The following is a 27,965-nucleotide window of genomic DNA, read 5'->3' as shown; positions in this document are numbered from 1 at the left end:
AGCAGGGGTAGAGGGAGGAAAACTGGGAACAATAGTAAGCAGGAAATGTGCACTGGTGAAAGTTGTACATTGTATGACTTCAATCAAGACAACTTTGGACATAAAAACTGTATTATGAACAACCTTGTAACCACAGTGTTTAAATTTAAAAAAAAAGTAAAATAAAAATATATCTTATTATAATTCATTTCAATTCTGAATCATCCTCCCCTTTTTTATAAGTAGAAGTAAAATATCACACAAAATCCACATTAATATTATAAATTTTAGTTCTAGTTCAGACACTGAAAATTAACACTTGGAAAAAGTAAAATAGACACACACACACACACACACACACACACACAATTTAGATACCAGTCATAATTTATATAATGAAATGATTACTTCGAAATTTGATTCTGCTCTAGAGGCCTGGCTAAGTAAGAGTCTCAGCCTGTTTTAACAAATTATCTCATGAAAAACAAAAATACACTTCTCTAAAAAGTTCTGAAGAAATATGTATAATTAGAAGTTATAGTTTGCTCACTAAATGCAATTAAGAAATAAAAGGCAGAGGCTGGAGAGATAGCACAGTGGTAGGGTATTTGCCTTGCATGCAGATGGATGGTGGTTCAAATCCCAGTATCACATATGGTCCCCTGAGCCTACCCAGTGCGATTTCTGAGCACAGAGCCAAGAATAACTCCTAATCACTGCTGGGTGTGATGCAAAAACAAAAAAACAAAACAAAAAAAAAAGGCAACATAGCAAAGCTCATAAATATTCTTTGACTCAGTAATGTAGATTTTTAAACCCGAGCCTGCCAGGAGCGATTTCTGAGTGTGTAGCCAGAAGTAGCCCCTGAGCACTGCTGGAGTGACCCAAAAACCGGGGGGAAAAAAAAAGGTAAAACTTTCATGTAAAGTTTGTCCAGTGTTGTTTTCTATGAATTGTTAATTATTTTACAGGCATATTACTGAAAAAGGTACCAGTTTTCGAAACAGAGAGAGGAAAAAAAAATCATAGGAAAAAGCATTATCTTTACAAAGACAGTCTAGTATTTGCTTTAAAATATTTAGTGGAAAAATAGTACTTTAATATTGAGAACTGATCAAAGAACACCAGCAGTACCCTGACAATGGCTGAAACTAGATGGTGGGTAGCTGTGCATTCATTACAATGGTGCTCTATGTCTGTAATATTTCAAAACTTTCAAAATAAAAATTAAGGAAAATACCAACTACCCAATAAAAAACTCAGAATTTCAGTAGAGAATCTTTATCTGTTAAAAATAATATTTTAGTCTCTAAAATAAATGAAAAAACTTGAATTCCAGATGAAATTTGCACCTCTGTGCTCATAGCAGCATTGTTCTCAACAGTCAACAAACAGAACCAACAGAACCAACCAAATTCCTATCAATATGTGGTTGGATAAAGAAGCTATAGTATACAAATACTCAGTGGAATATTGCTCTGCCATTAAAACTGATAGTTGTACAAGTTAGAACTCATGGCTGATAAAATTTAAGATCATTATGTTAAGTAAAATAGGAAACAGTGATAGTCATCTTTCTGAGTCATGTATAATTATAACTTATGAACAAAGCAAAAGAAAAAATGAGTGGAGGCACTAAACCATGAAAACTGGTTATTAGCAGAAAGAGGGATAGTCAAAGAAACAAAAGGGTTTGTTTTGGTGGCATTTGTTTTAGTGATGCATTATGATTCCTCTACATATAGAAGTATTAAACAATGCCCAAATAACACAACTCCAAAGTATTACCAAAGAAAAGTGGGTGAATTGCGTTGTTCACAATATATTGATAAATAATTTAAGTAATAGATTGTATAGAACATCTGAATCTTTAAAAACTAATGGGGGGGGGGCAGAGCAAGAGCACAGCAGTGTGATCAAGACAGGATGGACTCCAGTTTGAATCCTGACATCCACATGGTCTCCCATGCCTACCAGGAGCAACTCCTGAGCGCTGCCAGGTGTGACCCAAAAACAAAACAAACCAAAAAAAAAAAAAAAAAAAAAACTAATTAGGGGCCACCTATAGAATGAGAGAAATTATTCACCCAATACTAATCAAATAAGATACCCAAGATATAAGATCTAAGATACACAAGGTATTGACAGAACTTAACAAGAAAAAAATACCTAACCCCATCAAAAATGGGGAGAAGAACTGAACAGACAATTCCTCAAAGAAGAAATACAAATGACCAAAAGTCACATGAAAAATGCTCCATATCATTAATCATCAGGAAGATGCAAATCAAAATAACAATGAGATACCATTTCACGCCACAGAGATTGGCACACATCACAAAGAATTGTTTAATCAGTGCTGGCGGGAATGTAGGGAGAAAGAAACTCTCATTCACTGCTAGTTCAGCCTTTACGGAAAACAATAGAGAGATTCCCCAAGAAACTGGAAATTGAGCTTCCATATAATCGAGCAATATCATAGGAATACTAAAACACAACACAAAAATGCTTTCCGCACACCTATATTCATTGCAGCACTATTTACCATAGACAGAATCTGGAAACAACCCCGATGCCTGACAACAGATGAATGGCAAAAGAAACTGTGGTGTATATATATATACACAGTGGAATACTATGCAGCTGTCAGGAAAAAAATGGAAGTCATGAAATTTTCCTATACATGGATGAACATGAAAACTATTATGCTGAGTCAAGTAAGTCAGAGGGAGAGATACAGAATAATCTCATTCATCTATGGGATTTAAGAAAAATAAAAGACATTACTGTAATAATATGCAGAGACAATAGAGATGAGGGCTAGTAGGTCCAGCCCATGATATGAAACATACCACAAAGAACGGTGAGTTCAGTTAAACAATTACACTGACAATTACCATGACAATGGTACTGAGTGAGTGAAATAGAATGCTAAGACAGGCAACAGTGGGGGAGGAGGAAGATGGAGGGCATAGGTGGTGGGAAAGTTGCACTGGTGAAGGGGGTGTTTATTTTTTAATAACTAAAATCCAACTACAAATATTATTGTAATCATAATGCTTAAATAAATATATTTATAAAAAATAAAAATAAAAACTAATTAGGATGGGGCCGGGCGGTGGCGCTGGAGGTAAGGTGCCTGCCTTGCCTGCGCTAGCCTAGGACGGACCGTGGTTCGATCCCCCGGTGTCCCATATGGTCCCCCAAGAAGCCAGGAGCAACTTCTGAGCGCATAGCCAGAAGTAACCCCTGAGCATCACAGGGTGTGGCCCAAAAACAAAAAACAAAAAACAAAACAAAAAAAAAACTAATTAGGGATGGGCCAGAGAAATAGCAGTGAATAGGGCACTTGCCTTGCCTGCAGCCAACCTGGGTTCAATCTTCAACATTCTCTGAACACTGACAGGAATGATTCCTGAGTTCATAGCCATATGCAGAGGTCATGACCGTGGTTTGGATACCTGATATCACATATGTGATCTTCAGTGCATCACCAAGAACACTCCTGATCATAAAGCCAAGTAATCCCTAAGCAACACTTAGTGTAGCCCAAAAGCCAAAACAAATAAAAAATAATCATTATTACCCATCACTGTTCTGGGTATGATTACAAATGAGAAATTTTAACCTTTCACTAACATGTTATTTTAGCTATTTTTTTTAAATAAGGATACTTTTATTCTGCAAATGAAGATTTCAAAGTCTAGATCCTATTTTTGTTTCTTTTTGTTTTGTTTTTTGGGTCACACCCAGTGCTGCTCAGGGGTTACACACCCAGTTCTGCACAGGGGTTACTCCTGGCTCTACACTCGAAAGTCACTCCTGGCAGGCTCGAGGGACCATACGGGATGCCGGGATTCAAACCGGGGTCCATCGTGTACTGTTCACGCTCAAGGCAAATGCCTTACCACTGTGCTATTGTTCCAGCCCCAAAGTCTAGATCTAACTAGAAGTTGTGGGGGCTGAGTCCTACAACTAAATGTAGGTATCATGTATTATTTTTGTTTTAAAATAAATTTGATTATAAGTAAATGTTTGATTTAAATGCCTATTTTATATACTCAGGCATATAAAAATTTCTAAGAAAAAAAGGATTCACAAATGAGAAGTCCTGGTCTAGACATCCAAGTAGCTGAACATGCAAAGAAAACTTACCTTCACATTTTCATGAATAGACTGAAGTTGTGCTGCTAAAGCTACAAATGTTTGATATATTTTCTGCATAGCCATTGACAAATCTATAAAAGAAAATTAGAGTATCACACAAATATAACATACAATTTTATTTTTCTATTACTTTACTCCATTTTCTGGTACAGTTAACATATAGAAAAAAGAGAACAGAAAAACTAACAATAACTTTAGCAACAATATGGGAGAAGTTTAAGACTTTTGCCTTGAGCACTGTAGTAATTATGCTATTATGTAATTAAAAAAATCTATATTACAGACAATAAAAATCTAACCAAGGACTTTTTAGGAAACTTTATCATTACAGCAAAAGGCAACTACCAATAAATCTAGAATATCTACTATATAACAGTTTAACTCCACGCTTACCAAATAAGTGCTTTAAAGAAAAGACAACTATCAGGTTTCAGGATCGTCCATCATTGGCAGAGACCTTGCCTTACATGTGTGAGGTATGGAACCATGGGGTCAAACTTTGGTACCACACTAGAGTTGGGTTGGGGTAGAGGGAGGAAGAATGCAACAAAAAGAAACCCAAGGGAAAAAAACAAAAATGAAAATAAGCTATGTAAAGAATGTTACCTGGAGGGGTTATATGTGAATTATTAGCTTGAATGGCCAGATGGTTTTCTAGTTCTTCAATCTGCTGTCTATACTGTTGAAGCTGTACTTCAAACTGCTGAACCAAAACTCTGAAGTAGCTATGTTGAAACATTTACAAAGTCAGAATCAATTGTTTAAATGTTTATTTCTTTATATTAAAAAGGTTAAAATAAAATTAATTTGCACCCCCTTGAATAGTCTTTGAATGTCTAGTGGCATAAATTGTCTTAAGTGGTACAGACACTATCATTGAAACAAAAACTCAAATTCATATTATCATGATATCATAAATTTACTCCCACCATGAAAAACCTAAGTGAAGGATAATATGCAAAATAATTTTGAGCTAGAGTGATGGTATAGCAAGGGGACACTCTCCTTGCATGTGGTTAGTCTAAGTATAATCTCTGGCATCCCACTGCTCCCTCGAGCTCTGTCAAGAGTCATCCTAGAGCAGAGCCAAAAGTGAATCCTGAGCATCATCTGTCTGCTGACCCTCAAAAACAAACAGCAACAGTAATCACTAAAAGTCTCAAGATAATCAAAAACAAGGAAGAAAATCAAACACAATTATCAAAGATTGGAAGAGATGCTAAGATTAAGAAGAAAAACCTACCAACTAAATGCGACATGGAACAGATCTTGGAACAAAAAAGTATATACATGGGAAACAAAATTCTCCAATAGCAATTCATTAGGGAAAGAGCAGCATTCAAGTCCTGTAATTTAGTTAATACTATGAAATTGTTAACTTCCTGTTCTTCACAGTAACATTATGGTTAAAATATGTTGACATTAAGTGCTCGCTTCGGCAGCACATATACTAAAATTGGAATGATACAAAAAAAATATGTTGACATTAAGTAAAATAAAGAAAGGATATAAGGAAATTCTTTGCATGATTTCAAGTTTTATCTAAATCTATTATCAATTAGAACTTACAACCAACCTTTTGCTTTCATTTATAGTGACATTATACTTCAAAATAATATAATCTGAAAACATTAAAGTACATGTAAATAAATAACTACTGCTACTATTCTGACTACTCAATGCTAGGGATTCTGAATGACATGCAAAGCTATCTCAAATACAATTCTATCAAAAAAGGAGCTATGAAAGGAGATATGCAGAAAGCAAAGTACACTGCTTGCCATATAGTGAGCATTTGAAAAATATTTTTTATCTCTAGCAACATGGAATATATTAAGAATATGTATAGATAACATAAAACTAGATGCATATATAAACTGAGTGATGAGAAAATAAGGTAATGATTTCATTTAGTTAATTCTATTTTAAAATTTGTCTTCCTAGGCCAAAGAGTACAGAGGGTATAGCCTTGCCTTGCAAGCAGAAACCAGTGTTTGATCCCCAGCACCACATATAGTCCCCTGAGCCCTGCCGAATATGATCCCTAAGCAAAGATCACTGAGCACTGCTAGGTGAGCAGGTATAACCACCAAGTATTCCAACAAAAAAACTTTGTTTACAAATACTATCTATGCATAATCAATTTAATAAAGACACCATCACAAATAATTTTTTTGACATTTAGTTTACCCCAGTTTGAATCCCTGGCATCACATATGCTCCTCTGAATTGCTAAGGGTCCACTACTGGACAAAGCCAAGAGAACCTGAGAACCGCTGGTTGAAAATATAAGTCTCGAGCTGCAGCAATAGCACAGTGGGCAGGGTGCTTGCCTTACATTCTGCAACCAGGGCTCCATCCTCGGTATCTCATATGGTCTCTCGATCCTGTCAGGAGTAATTCCTGAGTGCAGAGCCACGAGTAATCCAAGTGCCATCGAGTTTGGCCCAAAGACCAAATAAAAACCAAAACAAAACCTAAGTCTACCTCCTGCATGGTTCTAGAGCTATACCTAATGGTGCTCAGGAGCTATTCCCGGCTGCCTGTGCTCAGTAATGACCCTGAAAGTGTGTGGTGTCAGGGATTTGACCCAGGATTGGCAGGATACAGAGCAAGTGCCTTAACTCCTGTACTATCTCTCCAGGCCCTATGTGAAAAATTTAATAGAAGAATAGAGTGTAAATGCGTAAGTGCCTAAAAGCAAACTGAAAGTTCAAAAACCATATGCCTAATGTTTCAAGAAAATAGAAGTATGGTACCAGAGTAATAGTACAGCAGGTAGAATGTTTACCTTGCACAGTTTACCAAGTATCCTGTATGATCCCTGAGTATCACTGGGAAAGATCCTCAAGTTCAGGTCCAGAATTAAGCCCTAAATACTACCGGGTGTGGCCACACACACAAGGCAAACAGCACAGCATAGGGCATCATTCTTGCAGGCAGCCAACCCGGTTTGATCCCCGGTATCCCAAATGGTCCCGAGCCTGCCAGAAGTAACTCCTGAGCACTGCCGATTATGATCAAAAAGGGGATGGGGGGGTGTAATAAATTATACCTCCTTAATGGTATTATAAATTAAAATGTAAAATTCCTGCCAAGTGCTTGATACAGTGTGCCGGGGTAACTACTGTTGTGGTAAGTAGACTTAATTGTGTATTGTTTAAAAAGTGAGAAATATTGGAGCTGGAGAGATAGCACAGCGTTGTTTGCCTTGCAAATAGCCGATCCAAGACGTAAGGTGGCTGGTTCGAATCCCAGCGTGCCATATGGTCCCCCAAGCCTGCCAGGAGCTATTTCTGAGCAGATAGCCAAGAGTAAACCCTGAGCACCGCCAGGTGTGGCCCAAAAACCAAAAAAAAAAAAAAAAGTGAGAAATATTTGTTTAAAAAGTAATCCAAGAATGGGGCAATAGCAACAAAGTATTTGATTTGTATGGTCTCAAGTGCCTCCAGGAATGATCTCTTTTGCACAGAGCCAGGATTATGCCCTGCTAGGTGTCATCCCTCATAAAACCATTAATAAATAAAAATGGATTTGGTAACTTACTCAGCTGGGGCTGTGTTTTCATGTTGAAGTCCAGGTGGTGTTTTCTGGGTTCTTAAAGCTATTTCAGCATTCTTTAACTCCTAATATATCAAGGGATTTTATTAAAAAAAAAAAAAAAAAAGGAGGTGTGAAAGGTCAGTAATACCCACTTCCAAACTAAAACTTACAAAGTATCTATACCTTCCATCCTTAAAATTCAAGTTAAGAGAACATGACACAAATGTACCTGATTTAAAAACTAATTACATTTTCTTTCCAGAAAAAATATTTTTAATAAGCTTTAAGGGAAGCTAATTAAGAAGCTGTATTTTAAGTAAAATATCTGAAAATCTAGGCAACCCTTTTTCTTTTGATACATCTCTTTATGCTGCATTCTGTGACTTGTCATCATTTCTATATACTAGTCAATGAATTTTCACAATTGATATTTTTTGTTTTTTTTTAATGCTTTTTTTTGGGGGGCCACACGTCTCACCTTCATTTTACTACCAAGTTATTGGATCTCCATGTTTTCCATTTCCCTTTTACTATTTTTCAACTAAGGCTTATATCTTAACTATAATATAAATGACTCTAGAGAGATCTGGACTTTTCCAACTTTGAGTTCGGCTTTTTACGGGGGGGGGGGGCAGGAGACACACACATTTGGAGAGTTCAGGCGTTACTCCTGGCAAACTTGGGGGATCATTGGAATGCATGGGATCAAACCCTGGTCATCTGCTTACAAGGCAAATGACCTACCTACTGTGCTATCATTCCAACACATGTTTGGCTTTCTTAAAGCTCCTTGCCAGGTTTAGGCTTATATGCAGTGCTTCTTTACTTGTAATGTGCTCATAAACCATTTAGAGGCTTATAGCATGTCTCTAAGGCTTTTGTTTCCTCCTTCTTTCCCACCAAGCCTAGAATCATTCATACATGATTTAACAAAAAGACATTCTGGACAGACTTCATAAGTGCCTGCTGAAAGAGCCACCGATAGTATCTCATTAGTTAATTCAACACTATATAAAAGTCCCAAATTTGGGGGCCAGAGCGATAGCAGAGCAGTAGGGTGTTTGCCTTGCAGGCAGCTGACTCACTCATGACAGAACGTGGTTCGAGCCCCAGCGTCCCATATGGTCCCCAAGCCAGGAGCGGTTACTGAGTGCATAGACAGGAGTAACCTCTGAATGTCACCAGGTGTGGGCCCCCCAAAAAAACAAAAATGGTCCCAAATTTTGCCTCTTTACGTGCAACATACACTTAAAAATATTCATGAGAGGCACTAGAAAGCTGAACTCAGAATTATCCTTCAAAAATCATGCTACACCCTAACCCAAACAAAAATGTAATCATCTTATTTAAATTCTTGGATTAAGGAGCCAAAAATATATATCATGTGTATAAATATTTTCCTTCCAAATTGATCTACAAAATTTTAACATTCCAAACCTTAGAAATGCTTACATTTCCCAGAAAAGTTTTCTTCGAAGAATTAAGTGTATTTTTCTCTAAAGGAGTGTAAAATTTTTGCATTGTTAATCCACTGGCCTGTCATTAAAGCTCTAGTTTCAATATAATAAAAATAAAAGGCTAGAGAAACATCTCAATAGGACAGAATACATAATTTACACATAGGAGGCCTGTGTTGGGTCTAAAACACCATGTGGTACCTTGAACACCACCAGGAGTGATCCCAGTCAGTGAATCAGGTATAGTCCCTGAATCCTGCCAGGTATGGCCCAAAAATACAATAACAAATACAGTAATTTTAAAAGTAGATTAAACTTTTTTGCTATCTCCTACCTACTACAATCATGATTTTTCCCTTAGGGTCTCCACAAAAAGTACTAAAGGGCCCAGAGGTCACTCTGCAAAAGTCTAACTAGGCCATACAGTTAAATACTCAGGCACAATGATACTGAGAGCCATCACTTCTATACAAGCTGGAATAGGGATCCCACAATTTTTTTCCTTAAGAAAACATTTTTGGGGCCCGGAGAGATAGCACAGCGGTGTTTGCCTTGCAAGTAGCCGATCCAGGACCAAAGGTGGTTGGTTCGAATCCCGGTGTCCCATATGGTCCCCCGTGCCTGCCAGGAGCTATTTCTGAGCAGACAGCCAGGAGTAACCCCTGAGCACTGCCGGGTGTGACCCAAAAACTAAAAAAAAAAAAAAAAAAAGAAAAAAAAAAGAAAACATTTTTGGACTCATATCCTCTAGAACTGCCACCATTATAGTCTATCCAATATTTTATTATCTCATTTACCTTTGCAGGTATCTTTTTATATATAAAAGAAGTTTTCTAACACCAAATCTGGTATATAACATACATCACAAATAAATCTGTGAATGTAATTATCACATTATAGTGAATTATCTTTTTCTCAAGCTTGCCTACTCTATCAATTTAAGAATAATTTCCCATATAAAAAAGACAATTCACCAAATGTGTATTCAGAATTTAAACATCCTCTCCAGACTAAGAGCATAATTAGCATTTTCTTTTTCTTAGCAAGTACCACCTATCTGATTAAGAATAGAAAGTAAATAGGGAAGAGTATTAAACATAAAGAACATTTCATTAACATCTAATCAAAAAACTGCAGGTATAATTCTGTAGTAAAATGGCTAATTTTACCTGAGCAGTTTCTATTTTTAATTTGTCGATATTGAGAGTATTTCTCTGTAATCCACTGGCAGCCAATGACAAAAGCTGTTTCAGAGCTTTAATATCTTCTTGTACTTTAAGCATTGCTTTTGAAGACATTCTACTAATTTCTTCTTGTACTTGTTTTTGTTCCTTCACAAATTTCCTAAAAATTAAATAGGACTATATTAGAAAGTAATAATAAAAGGTCCTTCTGCTTGTTGTTTTATCATTCCAGGTGAGGCTTACCAGAGTAGAAAGCAGAGCCTCTCCTCCCTACCAGCTAGGTCTCAAAAGTCTCTATACCCAATCTGTGCCATATTAAGGAGCCCATATCACAGCTCCTGAAGCAACAGGCCTTCTCAGCAACTTCCAAGGAATGTAACTACAAAGACTCACCCCCAGCACAGTAAGAACTCTAGAAAACCAATGGGGATAGAAGCCCACCAAGCTCAATGAGCAAAAGTATTATCACCAAAAACATTAACACCAGTAAATTCTCAGGCAATGTCTTTATTGACACTATGATGAGGATGTTCAAGTAGTTCAAAGAAACAACAGGACGGATACTCAGCCAAGCATAAGAAAATATAAGGGTCTAAATAAAAGGAAAAATTATTACAGTTAGAAATGACAGAAATGTTAGGTGATATAAAAGTCAATAGAGGACCAGTGTGATTGCACAATGGTTAGAGCATTTGCCTTGCATGTGGCCAACCTGGGTTCATCCCCAGCATCATATATGGTCTCCCCAGCCAGCCAGGAATAATTTCTGGGCGCAGAGCTAAGAGTGAGTGCCTCTAGGTGTGGCCTCTGGGCGTGGACTCAAAAACAAAAACAAAAAAAAAGTCAACAGAATCACTGAATAGCAAAATAACTGAAGATAAGCTCCAAGATGAAAAGGAGGAAACCACTAGGAAATAAGGTGAAAAATAGTCTGAAAAGAAATTAACAGTATCTAGGACCAGAGTAACAGTACAGCAGGTAGAGCACTTGCCTTGAACAAAGTCTACCTAGGTTTAATCCCTAACACCCTGACACCCCACATGGTACCCTGAGCTCACGAGATGTGATCCTTGAATGCAGAAACAGGATTAAGCACTGAGCATAATCAGAAGCCTCCAAAACTAAAAAACAATAAAAAAAGACAGTATAGAGTTCAAGAGGAACAATATAAAAATCACCAGGTCTCTGAAGAAAGCAAGTATGATGAAAATCAGTTCAAGAAATCATTTATAAGAATTTCCCAGAGTTGAAGAATATTGGCACCTATAACCAAAAGGCTCAATAAGTCACGGGGAAAAGGCTCAATAAGTCACGGGGAAAAGACTCAATAAGTCACAGGGAAAAGACTCAACTAGGAAAACTCAAAGACACATAGTACTAAAAATGACAAAATCCAATGATAAGAGACAGAATACTAAAAGTTACAAGATCAAAAAAGAAACTTGGGGCCGGAGAGATAGCATGGAGGTAAGGCATTTGCCTCTCATGCAGAAGGTCGGTGGTTCAAATTCCCGCATCCCATATGGTCCCCTGAGACTGCCAGGAGCGATTTCTGAGCATAGAGCCAGGAATACCTCCTGAGCGCTACCAGGTGTGACCCAAAAAAAAAACAAAACAAAACAAAACAAAAAAAGAAACTTACACACAGGAAAGCTCTTAAGATGTACAGGAGAGCTATTAAATGAAACTTGGTGAGCCAAAAAAGTATAACATACAAAAAATCCAACAAAATTAACACCTTATCAAGAATACTCTATCCAGTATTCTATCAAGAATACTCTATCCTTCAAATTTGAAGGATCAATACAGAACTTCAGAGACAAGCAACAATTAGGGAATTCATAGTCTTGAATTCAGTTTCGTAAGACTGGTCAAAAGAACTTTATAAAACAGAATTCCAAAACATGTGGCATTGAGCATGGCACCCAGTGATGGTGCACACAAGTGTCCTCTACTAGATCAAAGAAGTTATGCTTACTCCTACTTTACTAAAAATTTTATATATTTTTAGTATTGAATTCATTTTAACCAACTATTTATACTGATTAGTCATCACAATGGGGCCGGAGCAATAGCATAGTGGTAAGGCCTTGCATGTGGCCAACCCAGGTTGGACCCGGGTTTGATCCCTGGCATCCCATATGGTCCCCTGAGGCTTCTAGGAGTGATATCTGAGCTCAGAACCAAGAGAAACTCCTTAGTGCCACTCGGTGTGACCCCAAAACAAAAAAGAAAAAAGAAAAAAGAAAAAGAAATCATCACAAATTGACTAATTATTTTCTGATATTCCATTTGCTATTCCTTTAAATTTGGTTGGAGTAAGTAATATGAAATAAATTTGATAGATGACTGCCAAGATGTTAGGCTGGTGCATAGGAGGAAACCTAAGGACAGTGGGAAAAACTGGTGGTAGAATTGTTGTGCCTGAAGCAACTCTATTCTGAATAACTGTTTAAATGATTGTGTTTTAATAAAAATCAAAAGAAGTATACACTTTTAGTTTCTACAGAAAAAGGTTCAGTTACACAAGCTGGAGAGAATCCAAATGCTTAAAGAAGCACACACTAAAATTTATCTACAATTTAAATGTTTCACTGAACAGTGTTACAGAATTTTAATTCCTATTGTTCTGTTTTCTCAATAATCTCTAACAGCATAAAATGCTTAGTAGGAAGTAGAAATATTGTCTCTAAAATGTATTCTAGCATTATTTAAGTATGATTTATCTAATTATATGGAACATACTTACTGGAGATTTTCAACATCCTGGCAGATAAGTTGAGGCAGATTTTCATCCTTCAGTGCTTTACTATCCCTAAAGAAAAATGCCATTTTTTATTAAAATCACTGACATTATTTAAAAGCAGTGGCTTATTAGAATGTTAGGATACAAGAATATATAGCCCAAATTCCCCATTTACAGTTTTCTTCGATTGGTAATTAGCAATTCATCTATTATGGGAAATACTTTTCTAAAATGATCAAAATCAATTCTAGGTATGCTTACCTGCATTATGACTAAATGTGCTTTTTTTTTGTTTGTTTTTTTTTAGGGGAGAGGAGAGAGGATGGAAGAAGGGAAGAGGATGGAGAAGGGGGAGGGGAGAGAAGAGGAGAAGAGAGGGAAGAGGAGAGAGGAGGGGGGAAGGGGACAGAAGGGGAGAAGAGAGAGGATGGGGAAGGGGAGAGAAGGGGAAAGGAGAGAGGATGGGAGAGGGGGGTGAGGTGAGGGAGAGTAGAGAGGGGAGAGGAGAGAGGAAAGAGGGAAGAGGAGAGAGGAAAGAGGAGAAAGGAGAGGGGAAAGGAGAGGGGGGAAAGGGAGAGAGAGGATGGGAGAGGGGAGAAAGGAGAGGGGAGAGGAGAGAGGGGAGAGGGGAGGAGAGAGAAAAGGGGAGGGGGAGAGGAGAGAAGAGAAGGAAGAGAGAAGAGGAGAGAGGGGAGAGGGGAGAGAGGAGAGGAGAGAGGGGAGAGGGGAGAGAGGAGAGGAGAGAGGGGAGAGGGGAGAGGATGGGAGAGGGGAAAGGAGGGAGGAGAGGAGAGAGAAGAGAGAAGAGAGGGGAGAGAGGAGAGGAGACAGGGGAGGGAGAGAGGATGAGAGGGAGGGGAGGGGAGGGGAGGGGAGGAGAGGGGAGGGGAGGAGAGGGGAGGGGAGGAGAGGGGAGGGGAGGAGAAGGGGAGGGGAGGAGAGGAGGAGGGGAGGAGAGGGGAGGGGAGGGGAAGGGAGGGGAGGAGAGGGCAGGAGAGGGGAAGGGGAGGGAGAGGGGAGAGGGACGGAGGGAGGGAGGGAGGGAGGGAGGGAGAGGGGGGAGGGAGGGAGGGAGGGTGGGAGGGAGGGAGGGAGGGACAGAGAGAGAGAGAGAGAGAGAGAGAGAGAGAGAGAGAAACACCTCTCATGACTAAATGTTTTAAAAGAAAATAAATTGAATATTATAAATTGGGTAAGAAAATGAAATTCCCTGGCTCAAAAACTCTGACATTAAGCTCAGAAATATACTAAAACAATAACAATAACAATTCTCCTAAAAAATTGTGCAAATTTTCTACTATTATTGTTTTAAAATTTGAATTTATTCCAATTAAGACCTGGAATGGCTTTAAGAAGCCATACACACCCAATAAAGACAAGTGAAACGTGCTATGCTGTAACTAAATAACAAGTCAGTTTCCAGTCCAGACAGATCTGCACTACTTTGTTGGTATTACTCAAAAAAATCTAATCCCCCCTTCAGAAACTCCTTTCTTGTAATATGGCTAACATACAAAGAAGATGGTTTTGAGATCACTACATATATATATCACTTATATATCTATAAGTGCTTTAACATAAGCAAATCAGGTGATGAAATGTACTTTATAACTAAACCAATTATCTTCAAAATATAGATTGTAAATAATACCTTTCATCCTTCTTAATCATCAGGAAACAAAATGTTATGGACATAGTAATTTGTATCTGTTAAAGGTGTATCTTCCCCCCATACAAACAGAAAAAGTGCTCCAAAACCTTAAATAAGTTAATGTTTATTAAGTTTAAAAATTTGCAAATGAAAATATTTGTAACATTTATAAGAAAATCAACCACCCTCTAGAAAAAAATGTCATCAGTGATAAAATGGAAAGATCTGACCTCTTTCCAGAAAATGAGATAAAATTGGAAGATCTGACCTCTTTGCAGAACATGAGACTAAAGTGGAAACTGACCTCTTTTCAAAGCATGTTAATACTTTTATTTTCACCATATTAGTGAAAAAAAATTTACCTAAATGTTTATATGGCTTCAATTACTTTTAACCATACCATATGCCTATAACTTAATAAATAAAATTCAAACTTATTTTAAAAAATTAAGATGTAAACTTACTCTGGTCTTGTTCCTGTCTTATCACCTGAAAAATTTAAGAAACTTCATGTAAAGATATTGAACAACTTATTCCAAACACTAGTTTTAACACAGTAGCCACAGTGCTTAAAGTCTAAGAAATAAAGAATGACCAGTGAGGAATCCAGAACTCCTGAGAATCACTTCAAAGCACCAAAACAAGCAAAAAGCAGTATTACTGTAATGCTTCCAATCTGAAAATATGACTTAAAAATTAGATTGGTGGTTTAAGTATTTGCATAGCATATGTGTGACCATAATCTGACCCGAGATATTATAAGGTTCTTCTACATACTACCAGGAGTGCATAGAGCCAGGAGTAGACCATATCCATCTCCTACTTTCAAGTCAAATTAATATGCACATTATAATGTTAAAATGTTTCTTAATTGTTCAATGGTTAGAAGATGCACCTCCAATACACATTAGAATCCAGATTATATCCTTGGCACCAAAGGTAGCTTTATATAACAAATACAAAAGCAAATACACATTTGTGAAATAAAACTTGGTGACATTGGCACTGCTGCAAATTATGTTATTTAAACCAGACTCACTGTGAGCCACATGGTGGACACCAGTACCAACATATTAAATTTGTTTTGAAAAATCAAAATTTACTACTTAAATATGCAACTGATGATGTTTCAGACATGAGGAATTTAAGTTACCTCAACAGAACTACTAGGATATATAAAATTATAGTAACATTACTTACTCTTTTTATCTGATGAGCTACTAAAATCTATGCCACCAAGACCTTCATTGCCTGCAGCTGAAGTAGCTGCTGTAGTTCCCAAAGTCAAGCCTAATGCATTCTGTTCAAGTCCTACAAATAAGCCAAACATCATTTACAAAATTCATCAAAAGCCTTCGTAATTATTTCCCCTTCCTGACCAAAGCACCCAAATACTTCCAGTTGAACCCAAGATTTTTATCTGCTGCGTATAAACAGAAAACAAATATAGAGCATGTTGTGGTCAAACACAGTCTTGGATTTAATGGTATATGAAGTCTTATTTTTTAAACACTCCCTCCAAAAGCAGCTTTATTTTGTATATTTTTCAGGTGAATACACTGGGCCTTCCAATCATGCTTCAGGGTTGCATACTTTCAAAATAACTAGTATTAGGGCCAGAGAGATAGCGTAGCAAGTAGGGCATTTGTCTTGCATGCAGCTGACTCGAGACGAACCCATGTTCGATTCCCAGCATCCCACATGATCCCCTGAACTACCCAGGAGCGATTTCTGAGCATAGAGCCAGAAGTAATCCCTGAGCCCCAAAGCAAAACAAAAATAATAACTAACACTAGATGCATTACTAATGAGGAATCATTCTATAATGTATATGTAGAAAGATACAATTTTATATGTCACTTTATTTCAGCATAGCCAGGGAACATTAAGTAACATTAAGTAATAAATCATGGATTTATAAGATTTTACTTTAATGTAAAAAATTAGTTATATTGGGCCATGAAGTCAATCAGAATGGAGCATATGCTCTGAAAGCCAGAGGGCAGGTCCAAATCCTAAAGACCCACCTTCAACCCAACATCTAGTTGGGAACAGACCCTGAGTAGTACAAGGTATGGACTCAAACAAAATCTCTTTCCCTTCCAGTTATTTTTGATTTTTCACTTTCATACAAATCTCTGAGGTAGATGCTTATTTATTCTGCAATAAATGACATAGCTATCTCATAATGTTATTAGAAGACATTTTGAATACCTACAAAATTAGCAATTTAGTGACAGAAAGATTATTGTAAAGATAATGCAAATTTGGAAACTGACTATCTGCAGGCTATCTCAAGCAGCTTTTATTCTCTTTCCAAGTTGCAAGACTTGGATGTTCTCTTTTTAATATCTGGATCTAATTATATATAATATTTTAGTTTAATGTGAAAAGAATAAAATGATAGCTTAATAGAAAGCAGCATATTAATCTCTGCCGCAAACCAAGTAAAGCACTAGAAACACTATAGGTGCTCTGAGCCTAAAAGTTAAATAGTCATGGGCCGGAGAGATAGCATGGAGGTAAGGCGTTTGCCTTTCATGCAGGAGGTCATCAGTTCACATCCCGGTGCCCCATATGGTCTCCCGTGCCTGCCAGGAGCAATTTCTGAGCCTGGAGCCAGAAATAACCCCTGAGCATTGCCGGGTGTGACCCAAAAACTACAAAAAAAAAAAAAAAAAGTTAAATAGTCATGATAAATTAGTCTAAATATTATTAGAAATTCTTTGACTTCTGTGTCAATATTTTCTAACCCGTAAACTGTTAAATGGAAATTTGTGATGTTACAATGCTATGGGAGGTAGCTGTACAATTTCTTCAAAAAAGCAGTATACTCATAAATACTCATACCGGAACTGGCTACAGTCAACATGTACCGGGCTAGAAAGATAAGGCATATTTTTTACATATAGTTATGATTCTGGTTCAAATCCTCAGCACCACCTATGTCCCTCTGAGCACACCAGGGATCACCCTTAGCACAAAGCCAGGTACAGCTTTAAAAGCTTGCTTTCAGAGCATGCTAATTAATATGCTTTCCTTGTATATGGTCTAGAATGCCACTCCTACAACTAGGGTTTAGTCAAATTACCTTATGAAAAATTTAGACAATTACACTTGACTATTCAGGAAGGTGCTATTTAGGAGGATAAGTTTCTCTATCATAGTTTAGTGACCCTAACACACAGAGGTTTCGTTATTTTATTTGTCAATAACCTGAAACAGAAAATTTAATTTTTAATGTCTAAAAAGTTGGATATATATAGCACATTATTTTATAATTTATAAAAAGGAAGACATACAAGTTAAAAGGAAAAAGTGATCTTCTCAAAAGACTAAAATAAAAACAAATTTAAATATAAATGAGAAAAAGTGTCATACCCGATGTTGCTGTATTTGGATTCTGGAAAAGTGAACTTCCCAAACCAGGTAAGGCAACCCCTAAAGAAAGGCCTGTTGATGCAGTAGTAGTCGTAGCCACTGGTCCACCCAAGTTATTTAGAGTAAATCCTGTGGATGCTACAAAGTGACATTGTAAGTCTTCAACAGGAATCATTATTTCAAACTCTATAGAAAATACTTCAGAAAAGATGTCCTGGGGCCGGGAGCAGTGGCACTAGAGGTCAGGTGTCTGCCTTGCAAGTGCTAGCCTAGGATGGACCAAGGTTCAATCCCCTGGTGTCCCATATGGTCCCCCCAAGCCAGAAGCAATTTCTGAGAGCATAGCCACGGGTAACCCCTGAGCTTCAATGGGTGTGACACAAAAACAAAAACAAAAGATATCCTGTGGCAGTGGTGGAAAGCCTATGGCACATTGGTGGTGAGGTCCAAAACATTATTAATGCTAACGTAAATTATAAATCCTCAATAAAAGATAAAGCAAACAAAACATGTATGTAAAAATACTGGTTTTGGAAAAACCTACTAAAGATATTATATATATGTAAGAATAAAAGTAATACATTCAAAGCAAAATTCAGTAGCAGAAACACTTTGTATAATACTGAAATAGTAACAGGTATCTTATTACAGATAGTAATAAAAGTTTTCAACTATTCATTGATGTGCAATGTTATCTTTACTAGTCAAAATGTTAGTCCTAAAATCTGAATACTGAAATAGAACTTTTCACATATACTAACTAAAATTATATTAAAAGTAATATATTGACAACTTACATAATAGAAATATATTAAATTATACTAAATAAAGCATTATGTTCATTAACCAAATAAAATTAACATTTTAAATGTGACTTTCCCCACCCTTACCTGCTGGAGTAGATGTCAGAGAAGATGAAAGACTAAGACCGCCAGCTGAGGTAGAAGTAATAGGTAGAGGAAATGGTGTTGCAGATGCTGCAGGCTTGTTGAAACCTAAACTGAAACCAGTAAGATTGGCAGATGTAGTGGCTGGAGTTCCTGTATTAAAAAAAAAAAATTCCATTAATTCTAATACTATACATCTTTTGTACAATTTTCAGTCAGATCCCTATAAGTCTTTGATCTTACTTTTGTATATAGACAAAGAAAAATATGGAAAATATGGAAAGGGAGTAATTCATGGTAACTGCTAAAATGATAACTCAGTGAGGTAAGAAAAACAAAAGAGAGCTGGAGTGATGCACAGTGGTAAGCGTAGTGCATGCCTTCCATGCAGCCAACCCAGAAACGACCCAGGTTCGATCCCAGTCTCCATATGGATATGGCTGGCAGGAATGATTTCTGAGTGCAGAGTCAGAAGTAACCCCTGAGTGACACCAGGTGTGGCCCAATAACCCCCAAAAGAGAAGTATAAACAAACACATTAAAAAAAAAGAAAGAAAACAAAAGAAAGTTCTGTCAACACTGAATCCCAATTTCTGTTCTACCACTACATTTAAAACATCATTTGGGCCAAGAAGAGAACACAAAGGGCTAGAGTGCAAGCTTTGAATGTTGAAGTCTGGGGTTTGATACTAGGAGTCCCCCAAGCATCATTGGATTAGTCCCCAAATAATATAAGACATACCCACTATTCTGTCTAGAATGTTTCCATCCCCCAAATGAAATTCTTAGTCCCTACTTTCCCTGCCTTCCTTGGTATCTTCTGACATCTTTTGAAACCTATCAGAGCATCTATCAGATTATATGAGAGCTAATATATCACTATGCTTACCAGCCCCCATTCCTCACAACAGGTAGAAGCCTTGCTCAAGCACCCAGCAGCACATCAGAACTACCTACCACTAGTAAGTACAACAGTCACAACAATGACTGACAGTAAAGGTCAAAGCACTTGGAATGACCAACATTCTACAGAGCTAAGAGCAACTACTGAAAAATCATTAACAAGGAAATATAGTATGGAGGACTTAACTTTGGTTTCTCCTGAAAATAGCACATAAAAGAAGTCAAAAATTATGCCTGGATTATCCTTATTAAACTGGAAGTTGTACCAGAGTATAGAGCACTTAGAAATCAACATGTAAAAAATTAAATTTAAATGTCCTTATAAGCAAGCCTATCCAAAATAGATATGCTGTCTATTGATAACCGGCAAGTAACTTTCAACTGAAGGTCAGGTCAGTCAACCTTTATTTTTAAGTCTATATTAATTTCAATTTATCTAAACTTTCAAATTTAAATTTAAATTAATTTCAAGTCCTTTCAATTGTTTATTTCCTTTCACATTATTTACTATCTTTAAAATTAAAGTTAAGTTATAATCTGAATTATTTGCATGATGCTTATGAGGGAATCTGAAAAAAAAAACTTTTTGGTCATACCAGGGAGATGACTTAAATGGTTGGAGTGCATGCATAAAAAAGCACCAGATTTTATTTCTACATCACACAATGCATCAAGCAACACCAGGAATGAACCCCAACCCTACTCAGATGTCAACACTATTCTGTGGCCCAAAACAAAAATTCCCCAAACCATAAAACCAACAATTTTTAGTCAAGATCTTCGTTTTATAGATACAGAGATTACTCTTTAGAGGCACAATCAGAGTTGAATCCCAAATCCAGCGTCCAGTTTGGTGGATTTTTTTCCCCAATAAAATGATTAAAATGACTAAGAAATTAATTCTATATTAAATTTTTTTCTGAATCAAAAAGTAGTATACCGTATATACTCGAGTATAAGCCGAGTTTTTCCGGCAAATATTTTGTGCAGAACTCGGCTTATACTACGTCATATAGGTCATGAATGACTAATTCATGAATAGGTCATGAATGACTTGGGTCATTCAGTGCGGCATGCACACTTAATCAAATTCACATAGTCTCCAGTCATCTCCTGCCATATGCTGGAGGGGGCGGTGCTTCAGCTCAGTCCACAAGTCGAGAGGAGCTGGAGAAGGAGGTGGCTGAACTGAAGTATATGCCACTGAACTATTTAACCTACAGTATTCTACTCTTTGTATGAGACCAACAGCAGTGATGATATCTGCGAACACAGTGATGATGACAATGTCTATGCTGATACCCTCTCACATCAGTTACAGCTGAAGCTCTGTTTGGACATACAAATGAGGAGGAATCCAGTTTTGAAGGACTAACCTTTGTGATTTAGCTTGACTGTTAAGCTACAATTTTCTGCCCTTTATTTAAAGTTTTAAAGTTATTGTTGCTAGTTTACAGTTTTTCTTCACCAATAAATATTGAAACACATTTAACATTCTGATTCCTCAATTGCTGTGATTGTTTTAGGTATGTATTTTTATTTTGAAATTTACCAGTAGCTGCTATATTTTTTACTCAGCTTATACTCAAGTCACTAAATTTTCCCAGTTTTTTAGAGTAAAATTAGAGGGCTGGCTTATAGTAAAGTATATAAATATGTCACTGATTTTTAAAAAACACTGGAACCTCTTTGTCTGCATATGCTCTAAATTCAGTTTCTTTAGATGCTTTCTTCTATTTCTCAGCTATCACTGGAAAAAAGAAGAGTAAAAAAATCATAGATCTGGGATCTTTCCTAAAAATTCTTACCCAGTGTTAATCCTGAAGATATAGTTGTTGCTATTCCTGGAGAAAAAAAAGAAAAATATGTAATCATCATCTTTGGATTACTTTTCATAAGGGCAAGATTGGACTCACCCTAAGGGAAAAGTGGTAATATAATTAAGACGTGTGCCACAGTATCTTTCACCATAACTAAGAATACACTTTTTAATTAGCACAGGTTTTCATAATATAGGAGGTTTAAAACTTGATAAATAGGGGAAATATTTGTAAAATTCTAAGAACTATTATTGATAATGAATTCTGATAAAGAGAAAAAAAGCAAAACTCAGAACTGATTCAAGATACATTCTGGCTAGTATCAGGCTCCCATATTCTCATAGTCCTTTCACTTTCCATGTTCAGCTGTCAAATGAATTTCCCAAAGTTGGGGCTGGAGAGAGAGCACAGCAGTAGGGCATTTGCCTTGCAAGAGGCCAACCAGGACCAATGGTGGTTCAAATCCTGGCGTCCCATATGGTCCCCCGTGCCTACCAGGAGCGATGCGATTTCTGAGCAGAGAGCCAGTAGTAACCCCTGAGTGCCGCTGGATGTGGCCCAAAAACCAAAAAAAAAAAAAAAAAAAAAAAAGTTGACAAGGTAAGGTAAAAGGCGAGAACAGAAAACAAAAGGCTCTAAGAATACAGGATAAATAAGAAAACATACTCCAGCGTAACTTATTTAGCTTAGAACAAAATACCAAGTAAAAGGAAGTTTTTTAATATACACCATGACGAGATACAGCAGGTAGGGCGCTTGCCTTGCATTTGGCCAACCTAGCTCCAGTGCCAAGCACCCAAGCCCAGTAGGAGTGATTCTTGAGTATAGAGCCAGGAGTAACCCCTGAGTTACCTCAGTGTCACACCCCAAAAGCTAAGAAATAAATAAAAATAAAATATACACTATAGGGGACAGAGAGATGATACAGCAGGTAAAGCACTTGCCTTGAACTCAACCAAATTAGTTACATCCTGGCACCAAATATGGTCCTCAGAGCCCTACAAGGAGTGATCCCTGAGTGCAGAGCCTGGAGTAAAAGCCCCAAGCATTGCCTAGTTTGGTTCAAAATATAAAATAATAAATAAATAAATAATTAAATAAATAGATCACCCTTTTCTGATTTCCAATAACAAAAAAGGAAATTAACCTAAATCTTCTAAATTATGTAACAGTGTAACCAAGCTGCTATCTCCATATCAATGTCCAAATTGGTAGACTTGACTAAATCTGCACTAAGGTACAACAATAAATTATAGTCAAATATTAAATTTTTGATTCTATCAAACCATTATAGTTAAAAACAGATGCTCAAAATAAATTATGTATATTTTCACTCCTTACTGTAGCATTAATAACATTTAGGTCAACTACCAAAAAAATCTTTACATAAGAAGTAGAAATATAGAACAAAATCTGCCAAAGAATAACTACTCCAGACCTCTTCCCTGTAATTGTGGCTATTCTCCTTACCTGTATTTGTTCCAAGAGTGAACCCAGTGGTAGGTTTAGATCCAAAGAGCACATTTCCAAACCCTGAGGCTGCAGATGTAGTTGCTGGAGTTGCAGAGTTCCCAAGATTTCCAAAGTTGAGTCCCAAGGAAGGGGTGCTTGTTTATGAAAATAAAACACACATAAAGAAAATTTCAGTATATTCAAGCTTACATTCACTTACGAACAATAAAAACTACTGTAATTTTTTTTATTTAACATGTCAAATTTGCCATTGGATACCTTTTACTAAATTCAAGTATTTGTTTTCTCTAAAAATTATCCAACATATAAAAACATTAAAAACAAAGTCCCTATCTTCAAGGTGTAATATACAGAAATTAGGATTTCAGATCCCAGGTAATCAAACACATCCTCAGAAAAATGTCCCACATATTCTGCTTTTTCCCTTTATTTGAAAACTAAGCTCATTTTAAAATGGAAACAAGGAAATCCTTGGTATGTAGATCACTTTCCCTTTGAACTATTTATGTATAATTAATATTTCTGGATTTATTTGTTCCTCAACTACAATAGAATAGACAACCTAAATAGAAAGACAACCTAAAAATAGAAAAGATACTCTACGTTGTCTTCACCAACTCTCTATTGCTGTATTGTCAAGTTAATGAAGATAAAAGGATATTAGATAACTTGCCATCAAAATAATCAGAATGAAGAGGGGGAGAAAAACTGGAACAAAATTTTTGCACAAGTAAAATGCAAACCAAAATTACTCTCTGCCAAGAATATGTGTGCAGGGACCATAAAGATAGTTCGACTGGCTGAGCTCAAGTTTTGACTCTGAGAGACTCATAACTCTATCTAGGTCATGAGCCAATAGTAGCTCCAGAGCACTGTCAAGTGTGGCCATAAACAGAACAAAGCAAAAGATTATGTGTTCAAAGCTGTGGAGAAAGCTCAAGGACAAGTGTTAGAACTCCTAGGATCAATCCTAGCACCACATGGATACACCATGTTTCTCCAAGCACTGCCAGGTGTGATACCCAAATAAGAAATGTAATTTTTTTTAATGAATGGGTGTTTATCAGCAGAAATGTTCTTTTTTTTTTTTTTTCTTTTTTGTGGTTTTTGGGTCACACCCAGCAGTGCTCAGAGGTTATTTCTCGCTCCAGACTCAGAAATCGCTCCTGGCAGGCATGGGGGACCTCATGAGAGACCGGGATTCGAACCAATGACCTCCTGCATGAAAGGCAAATGCCTTACCTCCATGCTATCTCTCCGGCCCCAGAAATGTTCTTCTAAGTATGTTGTTTATTTTTGGTTTGGGGAAATCACACCCCCAGGTACTCAGGGTTTACTCCTGGTCTGGGCTTAGTAATTACTCTGGTGGACTTAGCTTTTAAAAAAAGAAGACAGTAAGTCGTTGGCTTAGAGAGAGAGCACAGTGGGAATGGCACTTGCCTTGCACACCACTGACCTGGATTCAATACCCAACATCCCAGATGGTGCCCTTGCTCATCGGGAGTAATTACTGAGTGCAGAGCTAGGAGTAACCCCTAAGCACCATGGGGTATGGACCAAAACAAACAAAATTAAAGCATAACTAAATTCAGGACATTTCAAATTATTTTTAATTAATTCTTTAATCAAATCACCATGAGGTAGCTGCAAAGCTGTTCATGATCGAGTTTCAGTCATACAATGCACAGCACCCATATTCACCAGCACACATACTCTGCCACCAATGTCCCCAGTTTTCTTCCCGCCCTTCCCCCTGCCTACCAATGTAGCAGACATTTTTCTTCTAGCGCCCATGCTCTTTCACTCTCTATCTCCCTCTTCCTTTCTCTTAGTCACTGTGGTTTGCAATAGTTACTGAAGGGGAATCTTGCATATCATTTTATCTCCCCAGTTCTTGTCCAGAGTGATCATTTCCGGCCATCATTGTCATAGTGGTCCCTTCTCTGCCCTAACTGCCTCTCCCGCTATTTGAATAGCAAGCTTCATACCAAGGACTGGTCCTCCTAGCTCTTGTCTCTATTGTCTATGAATTTTATTACTATACTATCTTTTTTTCTATATCCCACAAATAAATGCAGTCATTCTATGTCAGAGTCTCTTCCTAACTCAGTATAATACTCTCCATATCCATCCACATATAAGCAACATTTCAAATTGTCAAGCTTCAAGAAACTTATCTACACATTGGTGCATGATGAAAATAAAAATAAAAATATTGACAATATGTGACTTCAGAAACTATGCTTGTAGAGATGTTAACAATAGAAAACTTTTTCACCTCATTTTATCTTTATTACTTTACTTTTGTCCATGACCTTTCATTATGTTTGGAAAAGTTTGCAGCTTAGCACTTAAATTTAAAGGAAAGATACCATATATTGCTGCTGGATGCCAGTATCTTCCTCAATTTGCTACTACCAAAGAATTTTGAGCCTCTTTTGCTTCACTTGCAAAATGGAGTAACAGTACTAATGAACAAGATCTTAGAACAGTGGCATTCGCCTTGTAGCAGCCGATCCAGGACCAAAGGTGGTTGGTTCGAATTCCGGTGTCCCATATGCCCCCCCCCCCCCCCCCCCCCGTGCCTGCCAGGAGCTATTTCTGAGCAGACAGCCAGGAGTAACCCCTGAGCAATGCTGGGTGTGGACCAAAAACAAAAACAAAAACAAAAAAAGATCTTAGATAAAGATTAAGAGACTGCACAGGGTAAATCAATTTCACACAATACCACTCTTAACAGGAACGCTTTGAAATCAACAGATGATAGTAAATGAAAGGTGTTATTCAAAATGTTAGAAAGAGATGTTACTGAGGCAGTGCTCAGGGGCATGAAGTACTGGGCATCAAACCAGGAATTTCATTCATAGAAGGCGTATATTCCAACAACTGGGTTGTATCCCTGGCCCAAATTTACAACTGATTCTTAGAATTCCCTTTAAATTCATTGTCTATCTGAAATTCAAAATGAAGGATTCTGTTTAAAAAAAAAAGGGGGGGGCCGGGCGGTGGCGCTAGAGGTAAGGTGCCTGCCTTGCCTGCGCTAGCCTAGACGGACCGCGGTTCGATCCCCGGCAACAGTTGTGCTTGAGACTGGAACAATAGTACTTGAGTAAGGCACTTAGAGCTGACCTAGGTTCAAACACTCCATAGGGACAAAAACAAACAGAACCAGGCGTGGGTCCAAAATGAAAAATAAAACATATGAGTGCCCCTGGGCATTATCAAGTACAGGAATGTAGCTATCACGTCTCACATTAAAGCACATTAGTGAACTGAATCCAAGGACGTATTTTAAAAAACACCACTGGCACATTTTGAAGTCAATAAAGGAAGAAAAGTAACTATGCTTCTGTTTCTCCCAAAAAAAAAATCAGCAAAGTCACATAAAATGTACATACAGTAACAATGTCTTAGACTGGGCTTAGTAACAATATCTTAGAACTTAGAAGCTATGAATGAAGGAGTAGCCCCCCTGAAGTAGGAGTGAAAAATGAATGATACTTCTGCCTCCACCGACATGGTGACATGGTTTCCCAGCTATTGCTAATGCAAAGGACACTTCTAGCATTTGTTTTTCTAAGAAATGACGCACAGTTCAAGTGCTCAAAGTGTGATTCCGAGCACGCAGGTTTTCCCTATCTCAAAAACCCCATTACCTTCCCAACATGGCATTCTAAGATCCCCATCTGTCCTCTTAACAGGGTCTTTGATTCTGATCGCCTTTCGTGGGCACACCACTGGCACACGACCTGCCACCCGCTGGAATGGCGGTGTCCAGCAAGAAGCACGAAAAAAGACCCTGGTGACCTGCTTTCAGAGAGGGACCAGCAAAACCTTCCCGTGCGTCCACATGCCCAACAACGCTAAAAGAAGGGAAAGCTGTCTGAAGATGGAAGAACGAAAAGGGTTGCGTGGGGCCTGAAGCCTCGCAAGCAAGAATCAGCACTTCATGCCTGGAATCACCGTGGCAGCCTGAAAGCACTCGTAACGCCCTAAAAACTGTCACAACTGTACAACAGAATCTGGACTTTCTGAGAAGATATTTCAACGGCCCTTTTGAAGATCTAAGGGGGGGGGCGAGGAGAAATACGGCTGCCAAGCTGCAGGCAGCAGATCCTGGTTGACACGCGGGGCCCACATGGGGGTGAGCACACAGAGGCGGCTCCCCACGCGAAAACGAGCTTCCCTCCGCTCTGACGGGCCACGATCGACCAACGCGGCGGCTCCATTTCGTCCCCAAACACCGGCGAGCGGCGAGCTGCGGCGCGGAGTCCCGAACCATCCAGGCCACCTCGAGGGCACGGCTGGGCCAGGCCGGGCCGTCGGGCGCCCGGAGCCGAAATGCCCCGAAGCAAGCGCCGCGGGAAGAAGCCAGGGGCGCGGAGGCCCGGGCCGGCGAGTGGGCTTCGGGAGTTGTTACCTCGACGCCCCGGTTCCGAACGAGAAGCCGCCGCCAGCGGCGCTCCCGCCGGCGGCCACCGTGCCGGAGCCCAGAGTGCCGGTGCCGAAGGAGAACCCCGTGGACATGGCTGCCTCGGTGCAGCTCGTTCAGCGCGAGAAACCGGGCCCCGCGCGCGCGCTCCTCGCGCCTCACAGCCGAGGCCACGCAGGCGGCATGGCGGTGTTTTGGGCTCAAATCCCGACGAGAGCGGGAACTTCAAGCGTCGGGGCGGCGGCGGCAACCCGGCCGCAGGGGGCGGGCCGATCTCGCGAGAGCTCGCTCGGGATCCCGTCGTCTGCGGACGTCATAACCCTGCGAGAGCCCGTGCGCCGC

At 38.4% G+C, this 27,965-nt stretch overlaps 1 protein-coding gene across 1 annotated transcript in view; it reads right to left on the bottom strand.

Annotated features, from left to right (window-relative positions):
* The window catches only part of NUP58 (nucleoporin 58), a 44,173-nt gene extending 16,425 nt beyond the window's left edge, over positions 1-27,748 (bottom strand). Inside the window, exons 1-12 of the mRNA XM_049778349.1 lie at positions 27,612-27,748; positions 23,189-23,325; positions 21,707-21,742; positions 18,999-19,148; positions 18,109-18,246; positions 15,928-16,038; positions 15,192-15,216; positions 13,080-13,145; positions 10,316-10,490; positions 7,693-7,772; positions 4,753-4,871; positions 4,135-4,217 (exon numbers count right to left, since the gene is read on the bottom strand). Coding sequence (XP_049634306.1) covers positions 4,135-4,217; positions 4,753-4,871; positions 7,693-7,772; positions 10,316-10,490; positions 13,080-13,145; positions 15,192-15,216; positions 15,928-16,038; positions 18,109-18,246; positions 18,999-19,148; positions 21,707-21,742; positions 23,189-23,325; positions 27,612-27,718 — 1,227 coding nt within the window. The 5' untranslated portion in view covers positions 27,719-27,748. The remainder of the gene's footprint in view (positions 1-4,134; positions 4,218-4,752; positions 4,872-7,692; positions 7,773-10,315; positions 10,491-13,079; positions 13,146-15,191; positions 15,217-15,927; positions 16,039-18,108; positions 18,247-18,998; positions 19,149-21,706; positions 21,743-23,188; positions 23,326-27,611) is intronic.
* Positions 27,749-27,965: the final 217 nt, after the last annotated feature.

Source organism: Suncus etruscus, chromosome 8 (assembly GCF_024139225.1).
Source record: "Suncus etruscus isolate mSunEtr1 chromosome 8, mSunEtr1.pri.cur, whole genome shotgun sequence".
NCBI classification, from domain to species: Eukaryota; Metazoa; Chordata; class Mammalia; order Eulipotyphla; family Soricidae; genus Suncus; species Suncus etruscus.
This window is presented reverse-complemented; position numbering and strand designations above follow the sequence as displayed.